This window comes from Solanum lycopersicum, chromosome 9, assembly GCF_036512215.1.
Source record: "Solanum lycopersicum chromosome 9, SLM_r2.1".
NCBI classification, from domain to species: Eukaryota; Viridiplantae; Streptophyta; class Magnoliopsida; order Solanales; family Solanaceae; genus Solanum; species Solanum lycopersicum.
In genome coordinates this window covers 65,431,597-65,450,013 of record NC_090808.1, presented here as the reverse complement: position 1 = coordinate 65,450,013, position 18,417 = coordinate 65,431,597, and the positions used below count along the sequence as shown (strand labels likewise).

At 29.3% G+C, this 18,417-nt stretch overlaps 1 protein-coding gene across 2 annotated transcripts; it reads left to right on the top strand.

Moving 5' to 3' along the window:
• The first annotated feature begins 14,181 nt into the window (after positions 1–14,181).
• On the top strand, positions 14,182–17,646 carry LOC101247367 (FCS-Like Zinc finger 8). Of its 2 annotated transcripts, none has more exons than XM_010328372.4 (3): positions 14,182–15,185; positions 15,293–16,120; positions 17,182–17,646. In XM_010328372.4, exons 2-3 carry the CDS (start codon positions 15,339–15,341, stop codon positions 17,288–17,290), a joined length of 891 nt encoding a protein of 296 aa, XP_010326674.1. In that variant the 5' UTR covers positions 14,182–15,185; positions 15,293–15,338; the 3' UTR covers positions 17,291–17,646. The 2 variants fall into 2 exon arrangements, with proteins under 2 accessions (XP_010326674.1, XP_069144876.1); XM_069288775.1 differs by having other exon boundaries at positions 14,428–15,208.
• The last annotated feature ends 771 nt before the right edge of the window (positions 17,647–18,417 follow it).

Here is an 18,417-nt window from a genome sequence, read left to right as displayed (position 1 = left end):
GACATGCAAGAAGTCTTCCGTATAAAAGTATTTCATGAAATATCTTTATTTTGGTGTTCAAATACGGGTGATATAAATTAGGATCAATTTGAGATCCTTTTAATAGTTTCCATATTATCATTTAAGTTTTGATATATTAATTTATATAATTAAGTATTAGGTATATGGTATTAAGTGAATGTCTTAAGATTTATGATATTGAAAAGAAATTAAAAATTTAATCCTAATCTTGAAACTTAAGAACTTAATTATAAATTTGCGTGAGTTTTTTTTTTTGGTTTAGTCTAGACACGTGCAATATGTGTGTTGTTAACTTCGAAACCTTATAGTGTTTAATTATTTGAATAGACTAGATTTTATTTGGAAGTGCAACAAAGGAGGAAGGCTAAAGTCCCGAAGTGATTGTTCGATAAATTGAGGCAAGTGGATTTCTAAACTCTTGTTAAGTCTATGGAATGCGTGTATTTCCTTGTGATATATGTTTGGGAGTAACGGGATTGGTGATGGGTTGACTTGTCCACATTGATTAATTCTAATGATGAAATAAAAGGGATAACAAAAGGCGATGTGATTAATTATTTATGTGTGATGTGTTGAGAAAAGTTTGATGGCTTGTTGAATCATTGTTGATGTGATTTCATGTTTGTGTGGTTGTGAACTGTGCAATGTTATGAAAATGGTCATCTCCTCATTATTTGTGTGGACATGTCATTGCATTATTCTGAGACATGGTTGTGAAAGTGTTATGTGCATTGAGAAAGAATGATAACTTAAAGAGGATGTACCATTTCGAGTGACGTATCGCGCGCCGCGATGGATACTATATTTCGAGGGACGTATCGCACGCCGCGATGGTTACTGTTATCGAGGGTCGTGTCATGCGCCGCGACAGATGCATGGACAGATATGTCCCCCATGGGTCCCGGACTGAGAGACAGCGGGTGTGTATCACTAGGTCAGACATGCATCATTATACTTGACATTGCATTCCATTACATTGCACATACTTATCATTAGTGAACTTGATATCATATTTTGCTGATCTAGTGATTGCCTTTTTGCGGAACTTGTGATTGTTGAATACTGAGCTTGTTATTGAGGATATATAATTTGTTAAAGTGTTGTTGTGGAGGATATGTAATTTGTTAAAGTGTTGTTGTGGAGGATATGTAATTTGTCTATATGTTTTTGTTGAGTTACGTTCTATGTAAACTGTGAGTTGTTAGGTTGGGTTGATGTTTATGCAGGTTGTAGTTGTGGAGGTTCGGTTGGGGTGGTAGGAGTACCCGTATATCATCCCCTTAGCTTGTGTTTAGAGGTTTACTTGCTGAGTACCGTGTGGTTTGGTACTCATCCCTTGCTTCTACAAATTTTTTGTAGGTTACTAGCCCGGACTTTTATGATATATTCTCTTCTTTTTCGAGGCTTCCTGGAGATTTTGTGAGGTAGTTGTTGGTCATCTCAGCATCCCTCCTTACTCTTGTTTATGATTTTGTTCTACTCTAGAAACAATATCATATGAGACTTATATTTTCTTTTGATCCGATTGTAATACTTTAGAGGCTTGTACACGTGACAACCAGATTTTGGGGTATAATGTAAGTTGATAGTAAATTTTCCGCATATTTATTGTAATAGTTGAGTTTTAGGCTTACTTGTCTTGGTGGGATAAGACGAGTGCCATCACGTCTATTTTTGGGTCGTGACAAAAAATCTCTAACCAACAAGCTGCTTCTGAAACAATGTCTATTCGGTTTACGAATGGATGAAGGTACACAACTCAGGGAACATTTAGAGCAATTGAATACTTTGTTATTAGAATTGCGTAATATCGATGTGAAGATCGAGGATGAAGATGCTGCCCTGATTCTGTTAGTATCTCTCCCAATGTCGTTTGAGAATTTTGTTCAATCGTTCATTGTTGGGAAAGATACTGTGTCGCTAGAAGAAGTCAGATCGGCCCTTCATAGGAGGGAATTACGGCATAAGGCTAACGGCACAAGTACGGACATACAGCCTTCCGGTCTGTTCACCAGTAGCGGAAAGGGAAGGAAAAACGGCGGAAAGAAAAATAAGCCGATGTCGAAGGGTGCAAAGCCGGATGATGTTTGTAATTACTGCAAGGAGAAGGGACATTGGAAATTTGATTGTCCGAAGAAGAAGAAGCAATCGGAAAAACAATCAGTGTCTGCTGTTGTTGCTGAAGAAGGCACCAATTCTGAAGAAGACATTGCCCTAGTTGCGGATGAGCACACTCATCGGCATCCTATCACATCTGTCCTAGGAGAGAATGGTTCACGACTTATGAGCAGATAGACGGAGGCAGCATCTCAATGGCCAATAGTTCTTTCTGCAAGGTGGTTGGGACAGGCTCGATCAAGATAAGGACACATGACGGTAGATTCTGCACATTGAACGAGGTCAGGCACGTTCCATTGATGACGAAAAATATGATATCTCTCAGTCTTTTGGACAACAAGGGATTCAGCTGGTCGGGAAAAAATGGAGTCTTGCGGGTCTGGAAGGGTTCAAATCTGATTCTGAAAGGTGTCATGCGTGGTACTTTGTATTTTCTACAAGGTTCCACGGTTACAGGTTCAGTCCATGTTGCATCGTCAGAAGTTCACCAGGAGGATATGACTAAGTTATTGCATCATGATCAGGCTATGGTGTATTGTGATAGTTTGAGCGCAATTTGTCTAGCCAAGGATCAAGTCCATCATGAGAGAACCAAGCATATTGACGTGAGGTATCATTTCTGAGAAGTGAGAAGAGAATCAAGGTGAAGAAAGTAGGAACTGCTGATAATCCTGCTGATATGTTCACAAAGCCGGTTCCACAGAGCAAGTTTCGACACTGTTTGGACTTGCTCAACATCAGAAGCTGTTAATTGCCCTGCGGGGAATTCTGAGGAAGAGGGGGAGGTCTGGCACTATCATAGTGCGTCTGAAGAATCTATTTGGAGAATTCAAGTCAAAGTGGAGATTTGTTGAATGCCTTGAATTGGGCTCTTAATTATCTGTCAATTATGTATTTTGGGCCCAAGCCTGTTAGGGCGTAGCTTAGCACTATATATACACGCTATGGCAAACCCTATTCTGTAATTCTGTTTTTGCCTCTCCATAATAAAACTGATCCCCCTCTTTCCGTGGACGTAGCCAATTTATTGGTGAATCACGTAAATCTGTTGTCTTGTTTTTCGCATTTATATTTTCTTGTATTTTATCAAATTCCGCACAACAGTCTTTTTAAAAAATTAAATATTTTATGTAAATATTTTAAAACTTGATATAGTATTATCTGCTAAAACATATACTACAAGATGAATGGTTCACTTAGACCTTAATTGAATGTTTAAGTCATTTTTCTTGTGTACCAGAGATCTTTTTCCATTTAACATCACTTTATTTTATTGTTTAATAATGCATTAATATTTTAAAAGATCGTAGATTCACTTATCCCATAATATGAAGGTAGACATTGAAATTTTGTATACTCTATAAGATGTGTTCAATTTGAGTTGGGATTCTACAAATTGTATTCAATTCATATTAGGATTCTTGGAGGCTACTCAATCCTAAAACCTAGTTTATGCCTATACAAAGGATACTAAATTTACTTAAAAGGCATCTCGAAAATTTAATAAAGAGATCAAGATCTCGATTACTCCACAAATTGATGGTTTATTCATAAAGAGAGGTCAAAAGAAATACGTCACTAAAGCCCTCGAATCATGGGTAAATTCTAGGAGAGTAGAATCAAGGGATCAACAGAATTGTATCCGCTATCTTAATCAATAAAATTATGTTTTTTTAATATTTTATTTGTATGATTTATTTCTTTTTCGTATATTTAAAATTTGTTACAAATAATAAACAAATAAAAAAGAAAAAAAATAATTCCAATAAGATCATTTCAAGTTTCAACCCACCAAAGTGATTTATATGAAATTGGACACAAAACGTTTGTTGTTACTTGGGAAAGTTTTGGAAATAAAAGTACATTCCAAATCAATTGCAAGTTTGGACAACAAGTAATGGATCTAATTTTGGTACTAATTTTAGTATTAATATAGCGTAATTTCTTTTTGAAATAAAATATATGTAACTCAAATGTACATAAAAACAATATTTTATCACATTTTATACACATATCTTTCATTTTGTCGCATATTTTTCTTTCAGAAAACAATTTTAGTGGACCAACATCTTTTTATTTTTAAAAAAAAATTAATAAAATGATGATCATCAGAATTAAAATATTTAAAAGTAAATATATGATAAAACTAAAAGGAAGTTAGCATATGAGTGAATTTTATGCTTTTTTCTTGATATAAATATTATTTGATTTATATATCATAAGGTCTTCTTTAATCTTTAAAATTTAATGACTGGTCAAATAATTTTATATTAAATAAAAAATGAACGGAGTATTATAAATCATAATTTTCACGTAAAACATTTTTTTAAAAAAATCGGGAAATTTTATTCAATACTGTTTTTAATGTCAAACTAAGTGATATATTTTTTTTATATTTAAATATAAGTGATTTTCACAAATTAAGAGGACATCGATGACTTTTTCTTCTATTTTATCCTTTTATTAAAAAATTTAAATAATGAAAAATCATTAAAAAGTTTCTCTCTTTTTGAAGCATTTAATTTGGGGTATTCATAAAAGAGCAACTTTCACATATAGCAAATAAAAAATTCATATTTGTATGCTATAACAAAGTTTGCATAATTGCGTTGCATAGCAAACATAGAAACTGTATAATTCGCTATACATATACAGTTGAAGCAAAGTGTATGAAACGAATTGTATAAAACAAGAAAGAGAAAGACACTTGGGCAGAGAACTGTATAAAAACGAAGTGTATAAAACGAATTGTATTATTATAAGTGTATAGAACGATTTTATACAATTTGAATTTGTATAAAATGAGAAAGAAAGAAAGACAAAAGAGACTTGACAAGGAATATACAATTGAATCGAATTGTATAAAATGAGAAAGATAGAAATTAGATACAATTTGAAAATTGTATAAAACGAGAAAGAGAGAAAGACAAAAGAAATTGGGCAGGGGAGTATTTTTATTGTATAATTACAAGTGTATAGGACGAAAATATATATACTTGCATGTGTATATACAATTTTATCACGCTTTATACAAACATAAACATAATTTATACATTTTGTTTCTATTTGTATAAGTGAGAAAGGTGAGGGTTGCCAGCGAGATCTGGAAGAGGGGAGAGAGGGGAACAAAAATATATGTATTTATACAATTTTCCCTGCTTTATACAATTAGAAATTTTTTTATACGCTTTTGTTTGTATAAAAAAATGAGGAAGCGAGCGAGAGATAGGAGGAGAGTGGCGAGCAAGACATTTGGGAGAGAGGCGTCTGACAATTTTTTGCAAACGTTTGCTATGGAGCATAATTAAATTAAACTCTAGCTACTCTATTTATTTTAGATTATTAGTTTGCTATTATATATAATTTTTCCTTCCTAAAAACACTTCTTACTTTTTAAAAGTAAGTTTGAAACAAATTTAAGATAAAAATATCACTTATTTTAAAATCGAAGAAAATAAAAATACTCCAAATTATAAATAACTCTTGTAGGGACCAACGTGCACTTCGCATAAATGATTTTTTGGACAATGACCAGAATTTAATTACATATCCTAATTACTTTGACCAATTCTTTTATTTTTGCCATTTGGCATTAAATGCATATATCAATTATCACTACAATGAAACCTACTTTTTTTTTATATATATATATTATATAAAAAAAATTGTTCTAATCTAATCAAAGGGGTCTAATTAAAATGTCTCCAATCTAATTATTGACAATAGAGTTGGAAAAAATCTAATCACACTGTTGTAGAACATGCTTACAAATTTATTCATTTTTTCAATAATGAAGTATTATTTTCTCTGAAAATAATTTAAATTATATTATAAATTATTTTGCAAATAAAATTATCCTATAATTATAGTCGTAAGACTAATTTACCCACTTCCTAGGTAGAATAACACAATTTGTGAGATATAAATTATTCAGAAAATAATTATATCTCAAAGAAAAATAAATAAATTTAATTTTTTAAAGTATTTTATTTGATGAAGCAAACGGTTATATGAGAAGATGTTATTACTCTTTTGGTTGATTATTGTTCCTATTTGTTAGAATAATTCATCAATCAATTAACAGTTTACCTTTAATTATAAAAAGTGTGATGATTTGTCTAAACATTTTCAAATATAGTTAAATATAAAAAAAAATTAAAATTAATGTGTTGACCCTCGAATTTCAAAGAGCGCTATTCTATTTTTCTTCTTTTATTTTGTGCTAATAATAACTTAACTAAAAAGATCAAAGACTCTTATATTCTTAATAATAAAATCTCGAGTTTGAAGATATAATATGAAATCACATTTTCCCCTATTTAACTTCCTTTGAAAAAGAGTATCATATTTTTACAATTAATTTAACCTCTAGTATTGACAACCTTGTTATATACCTTTTCAGTGTCAAATTATTCGTCGTAAATTTTGAAAATTAATATTTTTAATTATTTGTTATTTAAAAATTTAAAATAACTTTTTAGTTTTTAATAGTAATTAACTTTTAAAAATTACGAACATGTAAATATTTAATTTTACAAAGTATAAAAGTGAAGGACGATCGATAGTATGAATTGGAAGAAGTGAATTAAATGAGACTGGAAATATATGAAATTAGGTATTTTTAATAAAGTTTGAAAGAGACTTCTATAATCTCCTTTACTTTTCCTTTATTTTCTTGGAATCTCTTACATAATAAATATATTTTCAATTAAAAAAGGGTGATTTTATTATTTTTTTTTATTAAAAAAAGTAAGTTATAAAGTTCTAAAAGAAAATTATTCATATGATGTATGACTCAATACAAAGTACAAGTTATTTTCTAGTAGAAGAAAATAGTGGAAATAAATATAAAAGTTACTGTATTTTTTTTATATATCTAATTTGAAAGATATTATTTAAATTGATTTTTTGTTAAAATTATTTTTTTTATTTTCGCATGAAAAAAAAAATTGAGTATACTATATCATCTTTAAATTCATCGTTTTTACTAAATATATTATTATTGATGTCTGTTTATGTTATAAAAAAAAAAAAGCATACATTTTTCTTAATTAGAAAAAGTTATTAAAGTACACTTAATATTCAATCTTTATCTTGTAAACCTAGACAGAGACATAAAGTAAGAAGGAATTGATTAAAGCTCTCCCAAAATTAAACTTTTTTTAGCTTATTGGAAATAGAATAATTAATGTCATGTATTTGAAAGTACTATTAAAATAATTTAATGAGAAAAAAAATAAAATAAAGGTGAATGTGACAATTACAGGAAGCTAGGTAATATAACACTACAATGTAACTTCACTTTAAAATACAAAAGTACCCTTTTAATTTTAATTGAAAATCTTATATTTGAGTTTTCTTTTAAATAAAAAATTATTTCGTTAAAAAACACTTTAACTGACTTTTCGATACAAGTTTGAAAAACCTCGATACAAATACAAACATGGGTGGGTTGGGTTGGGGTAAGGTGGGGGGACCAAAAATAAATAAATATCAAAATGTAATCCTACCATAAGAAGTAAGACTTATTTAATTTAATCCAATAACAATTTTTTTTCCTTTTTTCAAACAAAACCAATAACATTAACTTCAAACAAATATGGCCTTTAATTTTAACGTAATTTTCCCACACTTGTTATTATTATTTATATAAATTTATATTCAATTTCATAATTAAATCAATCCATTTAGGAAAAAAAAAGTCTTAATCAACTAGAGTACAGTCTGTTTGTTTATGAATAGCGTAAATTAATTAACTCAATTTTTTTTTTAAAACGATTTCTCTAGACAATTAATTAAATGTAATTTATTAATAAAATGTACCCCAAAATATGTGTTGCGTATACATTGAACTGATAAAAATATCATAGTAATATATTTAAAAAAATTGCTAAATTACTTTCAAGAAAAAAGAAATGGAAATATATTTTCAAGTAGTGTCTTATCTGTATACTGTATCTAATCCTTATCAAGGATGATGTGAATATACAAAAGAGTGATTAATCTTTGTGGGTCACAAAAGTTGAAGCAAGGTAACCCATTCAAATGATTATACCATTGGTGCAATGTTTGACTAGTAATAGTCTAATAATCTCAAAAACTCATTTTAACGTGAGATATAATATATAATAATCTCAGAATAAAAAATGTAAAAATTATTTTATTTTATATTTAGTTAAAGATAATATGTTGTTATTGTCTTATTTATCCCATTATTTTTGTCATATTATTGAAATAAGTTATTTCATATACATGACGAATAAACTTATCTCAAAATAACTTATTTCGAAATAATTAATTTTAGAATAACTTATTCTCAATATAATAATTTCTGGATATTATTAACAAGAAATGTGATATAGAGTAATGAATATTTTTTCATTCTGAAATCTGAAATATAAAATTCAAATAATCTAAATATAGACGAATTTCAATACAAAAATGAAATACTATTTTAAAATGCAAAAAAAGAAAAAGTATAAGTTTAATAGACTTAAGAAATGTAAATTCGATTGTCTTTCAACTTTAGACGAATAAATAATATTATTATATTTTTGGAAAAATATTAGTATTTCTTTTTTTATGTATAAACATCAATCTTTGTCATGACTCACTAAAAATAACTTTATATTGCATTTTAAGATGGAAAAGAGTTGAATATTGTCTTTAAAGTAAGTTAAATCGAATAGATTGTCCTACGTTAATGATTTAGTTGATTCTTGATTCGATGAGAAGTAATTATTGACCCACTATACTTAAAAACTTTTAAAGCATACTCTTATTATTTATTTATTTTTTCGCTTATAAATTTTTTTTATATCTCGTCCTTAATTTAGGACACAAATATAATGTAGAGAATACATAAATCAATTATGAAAAAATAAAAATAAAAATATGTGTAAAATTATTGCATGAGTATAATAATAATAACATAACCAATGAAATTTACGAATGATATATTACATCAATATGCATCATTATACATATCCTTATAATTTGTATAATATCAATAGCATCTCGTATAAATATATATATTTGATATCAAAAAATATATACTATCTGTATTTTATTTTATGTCATTTTTTAAATTTTAAAAGTCAATTAAATTTATTTTTAACTGTAAATATTTCATAAATTTTATAAATATTTTGAATTATCATTTATTGTGATTCTCATATTTTTTTACGTAATTTTTAAATATATAGATTATTATTTTTTTTGAGTAAGAAATTATTGATTGGATGAAGAAAGAGCTTAATAAACGGTAAAAGGTGGACCCACAAAAAGTTAAAAATTATACGAAATTCGAGGGTTTTTTTTTTTTTTTGAGTCTTGAGAAGGATGATAGTGGGCCCAGTTGACAGTCCGTGAACCATTCACCCACTCATCCCTTTACCCCACTCCTTTCACTAACTCCCTTGGGATAATAATTGGATTACCTCATCTTTTCTTCTCTTTTCCCTACCATTTTTTGGACCTTTCCTTATTTCAATTATTAATCTCTATATTCACTAAAAAAGTTCAAAAAAATAGTAAAAAGTTGTGGTTTGGTTAAAACTTACTATATATCCATATAAATACTTTTGAGATAAAATTATTCATTTACTTTATCTATTTTGATTTGATTGGAGTAGAACTATTCAAAATTGAGTCAAAAAATTTATTAATTTATCAGTATTGAATTATTAGTTTAGGGGTTTTGACTATAATTTTGATTCTTTTTGTTATCGGGTTATCAATTCTTAACAGTTTGAGTTTATTCTTAACGGATTAATGGATAATCTGATATTAAATTAAACAATTATATTTATACAGTAAAATCTTTATAAATTAATATTCGATAAATTAATAATCACTTTAAAATAATATTTTTCTTGTTGGGAAGCAGGAGAACATAAAAAGTAGTTTTGATTATTAATAAAGTGAAGGCATGGTTCACAACTTGTTGTCGTATGTGTACTTTTTGAGAGATTGCGGCTAAGAAAAAAGTATTGCGGCAATGAAGAAAAAATGCAGAAATCGAGAGAAAGAAGGATACAAATATGGAAAGAAATAAAGAAGTAGCAATTCAAGTCAAACAATGAAAGAAGTAAATATAGACAAGTTCAAGAAGGAAAAAGATTTGTAATTTCTTTCCTTGTAGAAGTTGAAGGCAAATCATATCTATAAAAGGATCAAGAAGTTGAAGGGAAAAAAACGTCTTTGCATAAACACAAATCGAGAGAATTTATCAGCAAAGTCAGAACAATAGTCATTGCATATTCACGAAATATATTATCTTGAGAGCAGTATTTACTGGAGAAAAAACGCAGGCCTTCGTTACAGCAACGCAAGGACCAGGTTCACCTTCATCACAACAACAAAAGAATCAGGTCCACGTATCTGTTCCACTCAGAACTATTGAATGTTGAAATCTGATCAATTGGGTTTTTAGTCTTTGTTGATTTTTTCTAGGTTTATTATTGAGTTGTAATAATTCCTAGATTATGTAACAAGAAGTGGGTTTGACTTATTGGGAGTTGGGTCTTGAGAGAATTGTAAAAAGAAGTGGGTTTGACTTCTTGGGAGAGAGATTGTGAGAATTCTAAACAATAAGTGGGTTTGACTTCTTGGGTGGTTAGAGTTAAGAAGAGTTGAGAGTTTTTGTAAACAAGAGCGAGTTTGACTTTTTGTTGAGTGGAGTGTTTTCGATTATAGTTAATCGAAAAGGTAGAAGTTTAGATTCATTGATTAACTGAGTTGTAAATCTTTAATTAACATAAAACTTCGGTGTGGTTTTTTCCTTCCTTGAGTGAGGAACGCTTCCACAATAAATCTTCGTTTTATTGTGTTGCGACAGAATTACAAGAACCTGGTTCTTGTATCGGGATAAGGTTTTCTTCATTCCTCCAGTTCCGACTTGAGCCAATGGAAAAAAATCATCATTTTCGATAAGATAATAAAATAATATATTTTCAGAAGATATCTATATAAATATATAGTCCCATTAATATCATAAATTAATAAATCTTTAAAAGTACAAATATATCTGTAGACAATTTAGTGAAATATGAATCTATTTTTTTTTTTTTGAAAAAATCTGGTTGAAGCTCATCTATTACTTTTCTTATTGCATCCACGATCTCCGATGTTATCTTTTCAAATTGCACATAAAATTATGAAGAGTTCTATATACCATAAGTGTTTCCTTACGTATAACTGGTTCTAAAGGTATAATATCATCTTCAACTTTATCATCAACATGCTTTTTCTGATGGTATCCACGGTTACTTCTACGCGCAGGTCATCTGAACATGTATCACTTTCACTCGAATAATCCAACACGTTATTGTCATCTTTTATGGTGGTAACAGAGATCATTAAAATGACCTCAAGTTCATGAATGATGTTTTCACAAGTAGGTTCATCCAAAGTACCTAAGATTGCATCCCCAAATGAATTTTACAGTGTCGAAAACAATTTGCTATTGTCTCTTGCTGAATATTTTTCTCCGAACAGGGATAACAAAATTGATAGCATCCAAACATTAATCTTCGTTAGATCAATTCGTCCCACTTCATAGCCTTCTAATTCCTATGATAAAATCTGCTTGATCATACATTTTGAAATCTCTTATTATCACAGCATCACAAGGTTGAAATTAGTACGATACAATGATTTTGATGTATTCATTGCACTTTATGTGTATATTTTTTTTTATGTGAAATCAATAAATATGATACATACATTAGTAAGATAAAATGATTTTGATATAATCAATATTAACCTTCATCAAATCTCATTTTATTCTTTAAATTAATAAATATTAATTTAATCGATTTAATTATATATATATATATATATATATATATATATATATATATATATATATATATATATATATAAAATAATAAAATTTCATGGTCCCACCTATATTAATTTATAGAGGTTTTAATATACCATTGAATATAAAGTCCTTGACTTATAGTTTCATTTTATACTTTTATTTCTGTTGTCTCAAATATTTGGTTATTCTACAATGTAAAAGTGTTTGATTTGAGCAAGATATAACTTGTGAAGTCATGTGTATGGTTTATTTGGTTTGTCACCTTGTTTCTAAGTGATTTTTCAATACCTTTTTCTGTAACAAAATCTTAATAATTAAGTCGATAACGTTCAAATACCAATAAATCAATAACCGATAAGACAATATCTTAATGGTTTATAACATTATATCATCTTTACAAACCGATAACCAATAAGCCAAACTGACAAACTTTTAACCAAACTGAATCGACCGATACACAACACTAGTCCGGAGTACATACAAAACTTTATTTATATCTTGTGAAAGTAGAAACACTGTATTTAATAATCATAGGCATAAGAAATACATATGTAAAAGTATATATGAAAAGAAGATACAATACTGAAGTAGCCATGCAAAAATAATGGAGGAAAGAGCACTGATAATATACCTTAGACAACGCTCAGTTACCTACTAACCTTCTCTCTAATTCTCCAGCTTTATATTCTCCTATCTAGAGTCATCATTGATAAATTGTGAGAATCATATCTTGTTTGATCAACTCTCTCCCATATTTCTTGAATATATCTTTGTCTTTCCTTAGGCCCACCAAAGTCAACCTCTCGCACATCTTTTCTATTCATATTTTCTTCACATGTCCGAATCGTTTCAATCTTGTTTTCCTTTTCTTGTCCATTGTGGGCCCCATTGCCGCCATGACAATAATATCCTCGCTCTTAATTGCTGGGCGTCATGTGAAAATCAATAATTACAAAATTTGGCAATGGCAAATCAAATGATAGAGAAAAATTATACTAAAAAATTATATTGCCTAATATGATTCAGTCAAGTTATCGACATATCGAAAAGCTAATAGCATAAAATTTATTGGAAGAATAATCTAACTCTAAACTAAATTCTTAACGACTACATCATGAAAGAGTATTGTGTTGTGTAATATATGAAAAATCTTCTATTTACAGAATTCAAAACCTCTCCTCCGATGATGGATATGGTAGGAAATTTTTTAAACAAGTATAGCACAACTTCTAAGTGAGTTTTTGATTGATCAAAAATTTGTTTCATTCAACATAATTAGTCTAACCATCGCTTTATAAAAGCAACTTTTAAGTCTACGTGTCACGTTCCTGTCATATAAGACATTGAATGCAAGCCTAATTTTCTTCCACCCACTATAGTGCGATGTGTAACATCTCGTTAAATTTACCATTATTCTAGATAACCGTTTAAAACTTCCTCTCATTGAGATGACTTGAGCAAATTCTCACTTTCACATCTCTCTAGTGAGTTGCACTGTAAGTATTCTATCTTAGTCGTGCGCGCTCAACTTAAATCATTTAAAATTCAGAGCCTTGTTTCCAAATGTCCAGCTTAAAATTAACTGCATTACTAATCTTCCTATGATATGAATGACTTTTGTACTTGAATGCACTAATATAAATCAAATTGGCCCTCGATAATAGACATATCACTTGTCACTTTTATTTCCATTTTTCTTTACCCAACTTTCATAATTTGGCTTAACATCTTAATAATCCTATAATTATTGTAATTTTGAATATCTCATTGTTCTTGAATGATATCATTGAACTCCACATCTATTCTTCCTGCATTCTTGACACCCTAAAATGACCTTGAACAATTCTTCTACCACTCTGTAGCTGTATTGTCAATAGACTTAAAAATTACTTTAAAAGTGAAAAATATATTTGAAACGAAGCCAATTATTAAAATTCTTAAAAACTTTTTTATTTTTTGGTTGTTTGTCTCGTTACTTATGCATGGTGTTTAATATTTGTATTAAAAATTTTATATAGAAAAATATTATACAAAGATAAAACACTCTATAATAACACATATATATTCAAATAACATTCAAATTCAAAAAATTTAGTTAAGTACAAATAAATAATAATCAATACTTTACATAATATTTATTGGTGCTACACTCGCGAATGAATAAAAACAATAATAATATATCCGGTGAAATGTTTTTAAAGATATTTTTTACCATCAAATTATTTCTAATTTCTCACAAAAGTAGTGGAGGAGATTAGAGAATTATAAAGATTGTACAAAATACTCAAATTGTACAAAATGATCTCCCCAAAGGCCAAATGTACAAAATTTGTACAACCCCACACCCTTAAAATTGGCATTTACCACTGACAACACTATTCATTGCTCATCTCTTCAAGAAAATTAACTCAATGGCCAACTCCATATATAGATATATTGCTGATGTCAATAGGTATTAGAGAAGAGCAGTTTCCTCAGTTTAGCAGACTCTCTTTCAGTGACTGAGTTTTCAATCACCCAAAAAATTAAAAAAACCCACCATGAATAAAACTGCCACAACATTTCAGATTAAAGCCCAATGTTTTCATCTAAACCACTGATTTTCATGCACCCTTTTTTATTTTTTTTTTAAATTTTTTCTCACTCAGTTATAAATAAAATCTGTTTGAAGAAACTGAAACAAGAGTAAGGTGGGGAGGAAAAAAAGGGGAAAAGGGACTAAAAGTGTAGTGGGTTGGGAAAGAGGACAAAAACCCACCAAAAAAAAAGAAAAAAGGTTGCAGTTAGGAGCACTAGAAGAGTGAATCAGACTTTTTTTAAAAAAATAAAAATAAAAATAAACTATGGGGTATTTTTTATTTTTTTCATTTAACTTTTGATTTGTGGGTCTTTGTCTGCATGTAAGGCTTTGTGTCTTTATGATGCAATTTTGCTGAAATAATATAGTGTTGTAAGTATTCACAAGAAACAAAAGAGAGGAAAAAAAAAAGCAAGGGGAAGAGAAAGAAAAAGATGACTAATTTTTTTGTTGCTTTTGTAAATGTTTAGTGTTGATGATGACTATTGAGGTCTCATGTCGGTTCTCAGATATGATGGATTCTTCTTGTTGAAAGAAAGTTGCTTTATTCATCCTTGGATCTTTGCTTTTTTGGTACAAATTAGTTTCTGGGGTTGCTTAAAAGTTGAATCTTGATGGTGTTTTCAAGCTGAAATAATCAAGGTATGCAATAATCTTTGTTGAAAGTAAGTTTTTTTTCTTTTGTTTTTGTTTCTTGAAGTGGAAAGTTTGAAACTTTGTAACACTTCTGGTTTGATTTTGTTGTATAGGAATAAGAAGAAGTTCAAGATCAGAATTTTTTAAGCAAAGTTTATAATGGCAGATTATAATTCTTTACCCTTTCCAATGGAGAATTCAAGAAAAACCTCTTCTTTTTTTGGTTCACCAAGGTTGTTTACTTGTTTTGCTGCTAAGGGGTTTCCTGATACTGAGTCTATTATGAGTCCTACTTCAATTCTTGATAGTAAACCTTTCACTGTTCTGAGAAACCCCTTTTGGTCTGAGCCAAAATCTCCTAAACCAGAAAGTAGAGTTCATTTTCAGAAACTTGACTCAAAAGGGGTTGGTCTTGGTCTTGTTGATGCTCTGATTGATGAAAAATCTGATTCTAAAGAGATGAATTCTGTTAGCAGAATGGTTGTTCTTGGTTCACAATTGAAGATTCAGATCCCTACATTGCCTCCTACTTTTAATTACCCTACTGATTCACCACCTTCACCTGGTGATTTTGGTATCAAGACTAGGAATTCTCAGTTAGGTTCTTTGTCTCCTGTGAAGAAATCTCCATTTGGTTCCTCAAATTCTAACATAGATATCCCAAATTCACCAGGGGCTTTTAGTAGTCTATCTGCTGCTGAAATGGAGCTTTCTGAGGAGTATACTTGTGTAATTTCACATGGTCCAAATCCAAGAACAACTCATATATTTGATGATTGTATTCTTGAAAGCTGTTGTGGTGTTGTTAAGTACTCTGCATCAAGAAAAGAAAATGAAACTTTTACTAGTCCTCCAATGTGCTATCCATCTGAAAGTTTTCTCAGCTTCTGTCACAATTGCAAGAAGAATCTTGGAATAGGGAAAGACATTTACATGTACAGGTATTCCAAATTTTCTGCTTTTTATAAAACTTCAAAAAAAACTTGCCTAGTAGCTCCTAGTTATTATCTGTTTAGCTCTCGTTTGGCCGTAGATTTTGAACTTGAATCTTGAAGTATGATTTTGTATATGCATTTTGTTTGTAAAAAGTTGGAAGTTTTGTGAGTCGAAGTCTCAAAAACCAAAAAACTAGTCTAGACCTGTTTTTGGTTTGATTCAAAATCTATAGCCGAACGCTAGCTGAATCTACTCATGAGGGGAAGAATTTTCCTTTTTGCATGATTTAACTGTTATTTGATATGCCCTTTAAGTTGTTTGATACTCACTATACTTGTTCTAGTACAATTTTCTCTTGAATTTACCCTTTGGCAAATTTCTAGTAGAATTCAGTGTTTCTGCAAAGTTTTTTTTCTTCTGTAAAATAACCTTTAAAAAATGTTTATGACATTATGAGACTAAGTCCAAAAGTAGGTTAGATGTTAAAAGTTTCAAGGCCTATTCTAAAGTATTTTGATGATTTCATATCATCTGTTTGTTTTATTAATGTGGTCATGACTCATGAGGGCCAGATTTTTACTTCTCTTTTCTCATGATTTAATTGTTGTCTGACATACCTTTTTTTAGAATAGTTTGCTCTTCTTATCTTTGCAAATTTCCGGTAGTAACATTGAGAACTTCTGTTAGGTTCTGTATTCTATGAAAGATTCTTTAAAATGACACTAACATTTGAAGAGACCTAGATTAAGATAGAAGGTTAGTAGGTGTTATCACGCTTTTCAGTGGGATTAGGCTTGGTGATAGTCCGGAGCATCATGCATGTCGCAGTATTAGCCTTATTCATCTAGTTTCTTGCCTTTTGATATTTGTTACCATATGACTATATGCTTTGTATTGCTTTCCATATTAGTTATCCTGTTTTGTTCATTGGCGTATTTCCCCGTTCATAAGATGCACTTGAATTGAGGATCTCTCACAAACAACCTCTCTACCTCCACGAGCTAGGGGTTAGATCTGCAGACGCAAAATTTCCGTTTTGTAATTGTGTATGGTGTTTTCTTTGTAGAGGTGAGAAGGCATTTTGCAGCAGTGATTGCAGATACAAAGAAATGATGTTGGAAGAAGGAATGGATAAATCAGAGATTGATGATAATGTATTTGGTATTATTTCCTAATAATAATAATAATTATAATAATAATTGATGAGTGATAGCAAGTTTTGTCCTAGTAAGCAACTTGCAAGGTGTTAAAAGACTATTTGCAGATTCAAAAACTGTTTTTTGTAAATTGGATAATTGAATCTGTTTTTAGACATATTTGTCACTTTTTTTTTTTTTTTTGGTTTAGGTGGGTAAAAGAAAAAGTCTTTGTTGAGAAACAAGAAGGATAATGAGATAATATTTGTAGTGATTGATGAAATTTTTATTTTATTGAAAAAAAATATTGTAGTAGGTGATTATGGTGTCTGACACTACTTTGGATGCTTTATTAAAATTTTTATTATTAATATAATATAAATGATGTTGATTGATGATGTTAGAGTAAAGTTAATGGCATTAATCTTTAATTTATATTATTATAATATACACTAATCAATCCCATAATAATGCAAACATCATCATAACCAATGACCTCAATTGAGTAGATTCTTTTTATCTTATTTGGGAGGTCCTTTTCTTTATTTGTTTATTGGTAAAGTAATAGTTATTTTGACTAGGCTTACAGATTAAATAATTCACCTAAAGACTATCATGGTGTTTAGTATTATTATATTACTAGTATTGTATAGTATATACAACAAAATATTCTACCTATGCTATTGTTTAATATTTATGTGACAACCTAGATGAAATAAATTAAAGAGATACGGATCAAATTCTAGAATATTAAATTCGTGTCCTCGTGTAGCAACTTACATGATGGGTTCACCTAGGTGTGCAGTCGAATAAGATCGAGAAATTTATTAATAAAAATTATATTGGTATATATATGTTAGACATTGAGTTTTTCTTTTTTTCGTATTGTTTATAGCATGAACCTCTTTAGTGAAAATTTTTATCTTCGTCATCGAGTTAACCAATACCCTACATTTGTTCATGGAACTTTTCAACTTCATTGTTTTTTATTTTCTAGTAATAAATAAGGTCACTCTCATAAAAATAAAATAAATATGCCGATTAGGAATATCATGTGATATAGTTTGGTATATGTGCAAGGAAATTTTTTACCATTATATTTCAAGTGTTAGTAAAACTAGAATTTTATGGACTTTATTATCTTTTTACTTTAACTTGAAATACAA

Coding starts and splice junctions, on each gene's coding strand:
- LOC101247367 (XM_010328372.4), top strand. CDS start 15,339: ATGGCAGATTATAATTCTTTACCCTTTCCAATGGAGAATTCAAGAAAA. Junction 16,121..17,181: donor AAAGACATTTACATGTACAG/GTATTCCAAATT, acceptor TTTTCTTTGTAG/AGGTGAGAAGGCATTTTGCA.